This window comes from Myotis brandtii, unplaced genomic scaffold (genome assembly GCF_000412655.1).
Source record: "Myotis brandtii unplaced genomic scaffold, ASM41265v1 scaffold64, whole genome shotgun sequence".
In the NCBI taxonomy this organism is placed as follows: domain Eukaryota; kingdom Metazoa; phylum Chordata; class Mammalia; order Chiroptera; family Vespertilionidae; genus Myotis; species Myotis brandtii.
In genome coordinates, this window is record NW_005370460.1 from 3,249,141 (window position 1) to 3,255,440 (window position 6,300).

A 6,300-nucleotide genomic window follows, 5' to 3' on the forward strand; every position below is an offset into this window, starting at 1 on the left:
GTTCTCTTCTCTGTCCTGCCCTCCCCTACCAGCCCCCCACCCCATCTTCTCTCCTCCGCGGGGACTGAGTCCCTGGCCCCTTTTTATAACGGTATCGCAGTGAGCCCGACCTGTGGGGGAGCGAGGAGGAGGCACTCGCCGACTGGCCCTCCTCACCTGGGTGGTGGACTCCCCTCTCCGTGGGGACATGCCTGTGCAGCTCTGACTCTGGCACAAACCTGTCCCTGCCTCTTCGTCCTCAGGAGTGTGGCTGTGAACAAGGGCCGGCTGAAGAGGCTGGGGATTACCCACATCCTGAACGCCGCCCACGGCACCGGCGTCTACACGGGGCCCGAGTTCTACACCGGCCTGGACATCCAGTACCTGGGGGTGGAGGTGGATGACTTCCCCGAGGTGGACATCTCCAGGCACTTCCGGAAGGCCGCCGAGTTCCTGGACGAGGCCCTGCTCACCTATCGAGGTGAGGGGGTCTGCCTGGCCTGGGAGAAGAAGACTGGGACGTATGGAAACCTCCCATTATCTGCCGTGTCTGGGGTTATGTGTCTTACGAAGGTGGTTGTGTCATTATAAGAAGAGGGGAAGGGAAGGACCACCACACGTCCAGTAAGTCATGACTGAGGGCTGACAGGTGCCCTGGGGTGAAAGCCGCGCCCAGAGCTCTGGCCTTTGCATCCCCCATGCAGTGAAGGCAGGAATGAAACAGAAAAGAGAGAGGAATGTGAGACACGGGGTGGGGTGGCGGGGAGGTGAGGCCTGAAATGATGTGTTGGAGCGACAGGCCAGCCTTGGAGAGGGAGGCTGACAAGGGCACCCGTAGCTGAGTGACAGGGAGGAACTAGCCATCGGAACATTAAGAGGCACTACCTGGCGGAGGAAAGTGCTGGAGCAAAGGCCCCGAGGGGAATAGGCTTGTCCAGGAGTCTGTGGAGGAGCCCTCGGGGGAGGAGGGGGGTGCGGGCCCGTCCTGCAGGAAGGTCAAGGACAAGGCAGGCACTGAGAAGGCACCTTGACAACACTCACCCCTCCGCTTTGGAGACCCCACCGGGTGGGAGGGGAGCGGCGCTGTGGCCCAGATAGGAGCCCACGGGAGACTGCGGAGCTGCAGGTGGGCACGGGGTGGGCACTGGGCGGAGAGCTCAGGGCCCCACAGCTGGGGAGTCGGACTCGCTGCGCCCTCTCCATTCCATGGCGCTGCGGCCAGGTCCTAGGCCAGGGACTCCAGCTTCCTTATCTAGAGACCAGAGATAAGGCGCTCGAGTCCTCCTAAAATTGCTGTGAGGATTAAAATGTTAAAAATGCATAAAAGAACATGAAAAGATGTTTGAATACTGACCAAAAGACACAGAATAGCCAGGAAAATAGAAATAAAGTTTAGCAAAGACTGTGATAGTGATGTTCTTAAAGATTTTGTCTGAAAGGCCTGGTTCATACAGATGTGTTCATTATTGACCCCAGATCATCCCAGGGGGAGCCCTGAGTGTCTGCTATAGAGCGTGATGCTCTGCCCTAACACGTGAAGGGACGCCCCCCAAATTAGATCTAAGTGTGGAGCGAGGTGAGTGTGTATGTGTGTGTATGTGGTGTGTTTATAGAGTGTGTGGTATGTGTGGTATGTGAGTGTGTGTGGTGTGTGTGGTGTATATGTGTGGTGTGTGAGTGTGTATGCTGTGTGTGTGCTGTGTGTGTGAGAGTGGTGTATATATGTGTGTGGTGTGTATGTGTGTGGTATGTATGTGTGTGTGAATGTGTGTGTGAGTGGTATATGTGTATGGTGTGTGTGTGAGTGTAAGTGTGTGTGGTGTGTGGATGGTGTGGGAGGTACTAAGCTCCCTGTCACAGGAAGCATCCAGCAGTGTGTGTATATGTCTGTGTGTGGTATGCATATGTGGTTGTGTGTATATGTGAGTGTGTGATGTGTGTGAGTGTGGTGTGTGTGGTATGCATGTGCAGTGTGTGTATGTGTGGTTGTATGTATGTGCGTGATGTGTACATGTGTGTGGTATGTGTGTGTGGTATATATGTGTGCATGGTATATGTATGTGTGTGAATGTGTGTATGTGTGTGTGGTTTGTAAGTGTAAGTGTGTGTGGAATGTGTGTGGTATGTGAGGAACTGAGCTCCCTGTCATAGGAAGCATCCATCAGTGTGTATGTATGTGTTTGTGAGTATGTGTGTATATGTGTGTGTGTGTGTGTGGTGTGTGAGAAGTTGTGTGTGTGTGTGTGTGAGAAGTGTGTGTGAGATGTGTGAGTGAGATGTGTGAGTTGTGTGTGTGGTGTGTGGTGTGTGAGAAGTTGTGTGTGTGTGTGTGTGAGAAGTGTGTGTGAGATGTGTGAGTGAGATGTGTGAGTGTGGTGTGTGTGTGATGTGTGTGTGAGCAGAGCCTGGATGAGGAATGATGCAGCAAGGATGCTGTGAAGGGAATTCTTAAGTTCCGGCTGTGACTGCTGACGCTTTCCACATCAACACTCCACGTCTCTGTGATGCCCTTACCTTGGCCTCAGGTGTCTCTGGTCTTGCCCTGTCCCCCCTTCTTTTATTTCTCCCCCCCTCTGATGCCCGGTTTGGCGGGAGAAATGAGAACAGCGGAGACAGTGGTTAGTCCCTTCCCCCCCTCTGTCCCCACGTCCTGCCCAGGTTCAGACAGCGCACCAAGTGTGTGCCCGGGCTCAGGGCAGCCCCACTGCTCCGCCTGACACTGTAACACGGGACAGACGGACTTGAGCACGGACAGAGACCAGAGGCCAGGTAAACCTGACACAGCAGAACAGGGCTTAAAGCCAGGCCGGACGTGCTGCGGCCACAGCTCTCTGACCGTGTTTTCTTCTCAGGGAAAGTGCTGGTCAGCAGCGAGATGGGCATCAGCCGGTCGGCGGTGCTGGTGGTGGCCTACCTCATGATCTTCCACCACATGGCCGTCCTGGAGGCCTTGATGACCGTGCGGAGGAAGCGTCCCATCTGCCCCAACGACGGCTTCCTCAGGCAGCTCCGGGAGCTCAACGAGAAGCTGATGGAAGAGAGAGATGAGGACGACAGCGGGGAGGGGGGCGCACATGGGGCCGAGGAGGGTGAGGACATGGGGAGCACCATCGGGGCCAGGGTGCAGGACCTCACGGTGGAGGAGCAGGACGACACCACCAGCCGCCTGAGTGGCTCCTCCTTGGGGGCGGCCAGCCAGGCCTCCAAGCCCCTCACCCTCATCGACGAAGAGGAGGAGGAGAAGCTCTACGAGCAGTGGAAGAAGGAGCAGGGCCTCCCCACCGGCAAGGCCCCGCAGGGTGGGGATGGCAGGTGCTCCGCGCCCTCTGCCCAGCGGGGGGACGAGCCTGAGGATGAGGATGTGGAGGGGATCATCCGGGAGTGGCAGCGCCGCAACGAGAGGTACCAGGCAGAAGGGCACCGGAAGTGGGGGCAGGAGGAGGAGGTGGAGGAGGAGGGTGATGTCGGCTCCTTCAAGGGGAGAAGGCGCCGGTACACCCTGAGTGAGACCAGCACCTCGGAGAGCGTGAGCAGCCATGACATTCGGGTCCTGAAGCAGCAACTGGAGATGAGCAGCCAGAGCCGGCGTGGGAGGCAGCGCTACGACTCCGTGTCCACGGACAGCTCCTGGGACGGGTGGAACCAGAGGCTGCTGGAGATTGAGAAGGAAGCTTCCCGGAGGTACCAGTCCAGGAGCGAGAGAGAGGAGGTGGGCGCAAGCTCAGAGGCGGGGAGCAGGGTCCGGGAGGAGGACGAGGAGAGCGTGCTGTCCGAGGCCAGCTCCTTCTATAACTTCTGCAGCAGGAACAAGGACAAACTCACTGCCCTTGAAAGGTGGAAGATCAAGAGAATCCAATTTGGGTTTCACAAGAGGGACTCGGAGGCAGGAGACAGCTGCAGCGAGCCAGGCGCAGAGGAGGCCGAGCGGGAGAAGAAAGGCGCCTCCGACGTCAACCTGACAGCCTACCAGGCCTGGAAGCTGAAACACCAGAAGAAGGTGGGCAGTGAGAACAAGGAGGAGGTGGTGGAGCTCAGCAAGGACGAGGCCTCAGCCTCGGCCAAGAAGAGGCAGCGGAGGCTGGAGCTGCTGGAGAGAAGCAGGCAGACGCTGGAGGAGAGCCAGTCCATGGGCAGCTGGGAGGCCGACGGCTCGGCAGCCAGCAGGAGCATCCCCCTGTCTGCCTTCTGGTCCGCAGCCCCCTCGGTCAGTACTGATGGGGACACAGCCTCAGTACTCAGCACCCTGAGCCTCAGCTCCCACCCATCTCAGGCCGTAAGCAACACAGGGGGAGGCTTGGCCTCCGCCCCCTCCACGCCGCTGCCTAGCCTCCCCGTGGGGCCTGGAGACACCGTTTCCATCGCCAGTATCCAGAACTGGATCGCCAATGTCGTCAGCGAGACTCTCGCCCAGAAGCAAAACGAAATGCTGCTGCTGTCGCGCTCCCCATCCGCGGCAAGAGCCAAGGCGGCGCCGGCGGCCGGTGGCCCGGGGGATGACCAGGTCTCCATGCTCAGCGCACAGAGCGCCTCCTCCCTGGGCCTTCCGCCTCGAGGCCAGGCAAGACCCGGTTCCGACACGCAGTCCCTGCTGTCCTGCCACAGCACGCCGAGCTCCAGGGCCGCAGGCACGGGGAGCACCGGGAGGGGGACCAGCAAGCCCGTCTACAGCCTCTTTGCCGACCACGTCAACCTGAAGGAGCTGGGCCAGAAGGAGAAGGAGATGCAGATGGAGCTGAGGGAGAAGATGTCTGAGTACAAGATGGAGAAGCTGGCCTCCGACCGCAAACGCAGCAACCTTTTCAAGAAGAAGAAGGTCAGGGAAGATGAGGACGGGGACGAGGACGAGAGAGACGAGGACGCCGACAGCGCCATCGGCAGCTTCCGGTATTCTTCCCGCGGCGGCTCCCAGAAGCCTGAAACGGACGCTGACGCCGGCTCCTCCCTGGATGTCTCCGATCGCGACGACAGTGGCCGCGGGGCCAGCCACGAGGTGGACAGCAGCATCAACAAGTGGCTCAGTGGCCTCGGGGCCGGGGAGAGATCTCCTCCCCAAAGCAGCTGGTCTGGAAGCTCCAGGGGCAAGTCCACCAGGTCCTCCCTGCTCCGGGAGACGGGTTGCAGCTCCTCCAGCTACAAGTTCTCCAAGTCCAAGGAGCAGGACACCTCCTCCTACCGCGCGGCCGACGGCGGCTCGGTGAGAAGCTCCTCCCGGTTCTCGTCCTCCTCCACCAGGGAGGGCAGGGAGACACACAAGTTCTCCAGGGCCCTGTTCAGTGAGACCTCGAGCTCCCGCGAGGCCAGCCCGGAGCCCTCGGCCGGGGAGGAGTCCCCGGAGCCCCGGCGTGCGGACTGGGCCAGGCCCAGGGACTGGGAGGACGTGGAAGAGTCGTGCAGGGCAGACTTCTCTGAGTTTGGCGCCAAGAGGAAATTCACACAGAGCTTTATGAGGTCTGAAGAGGAGGGAGAGAAGGCGAGGACGGAGAGCAGAGAGGAAGGGAGGTTTGCTTCAGGGCAGCGGGCGCGGTACCGGCGAAGCACTGACGGGGAGGATGAGGAAACAGCGGACGATGAGGCCATCATCGCGGCCTGGAGGCGCCGGCAGGAGGAGACCAGGACCAAGCTGCAGAGGAGGAGGGAGGATTAGCAGGCAGGTGGGCCTGGGACAAGGCCAGGCAGCTTAGCCCAGGGCTCAGGCACACATTGCCACCGCCCATCACAGGATGAGGGTGGGCACAGGCTCGCTGAACGGGCAGAGCTGGAGTAAGAGGTGCCAGGCAGAAGGGCACAGGAGGAGGAGAGCCGTCGATGGGCCGGCCTACGCTGGACCAGCCGACACCGTCACCTGTTGCCCAACGTCCCTAAGCCTTGGAGCTTCCCGTCTGTGTTTCCTGGTGTTTATCACAGACTAAGCGGGGAGCCCGCAGGGTCGCCGGGGCTTGTGGGAGACTCCCGGTCTCACCAGGAGGCTGAGAGTGCAGGGCGGCTTCGGGCGGCAGTTTCTAAGGAGACAGGGATCTGCCCTGTGACACGCACCCTCCCCATGTGATGCTGAGTGCGGGCTCTTCCTTTTTAAGGCACTGGATCTGCATTAAATTGGTTTATTGTCCAATATTTCTTCTTCCTTCTGGTCACTTTTAGTGCTTTCAGCATTAGGGCAAATTTTTTAAATTGTTACCCAAGGATATGTTTAGAGAGGGGGGGGGAGGGGAGAGAGAGAAGAGAGACAGTCATCGACAGAGAACATTTTTGGGGGGCCTCAAAGATGAGATCCTGGAGGGAAAATTTAGACTTGAGGCTCGGAAGAAACAAGGTGATCAGCAG

The 6,300-nt window shown here is 59.3% G+C and overlaps 1 protein-coding gene across 1 annotated transcript in view; it reads left to right on the forward strand.

Annotated features, from left to right (window-relative positions):
- Positions 1–6,090, forward strand: part of DUSP27 (dual specificity phosphatase 27 (putative)) — an 8,484-nt gene extending 2,394 nt beyond the window's left edge. The window contains exons 2-3 of the mRNA XM_014528531.1: positions 243–460; positions 2,832–6,090. Of these exons, the coding sequence (XP_014384017.1) occupies positions 243–460; positions 2,832–5,623 (3,010 nt within the window). The 3' untranslated portion in view covers positions 5,624–6,090. The remainder of the gene's footprint in view (positions 1–242; positions 461–2,831) is intronic.
- The last annotated feature ends 210 nt before the right edge of the window (positions 6,091–6,300 follow it).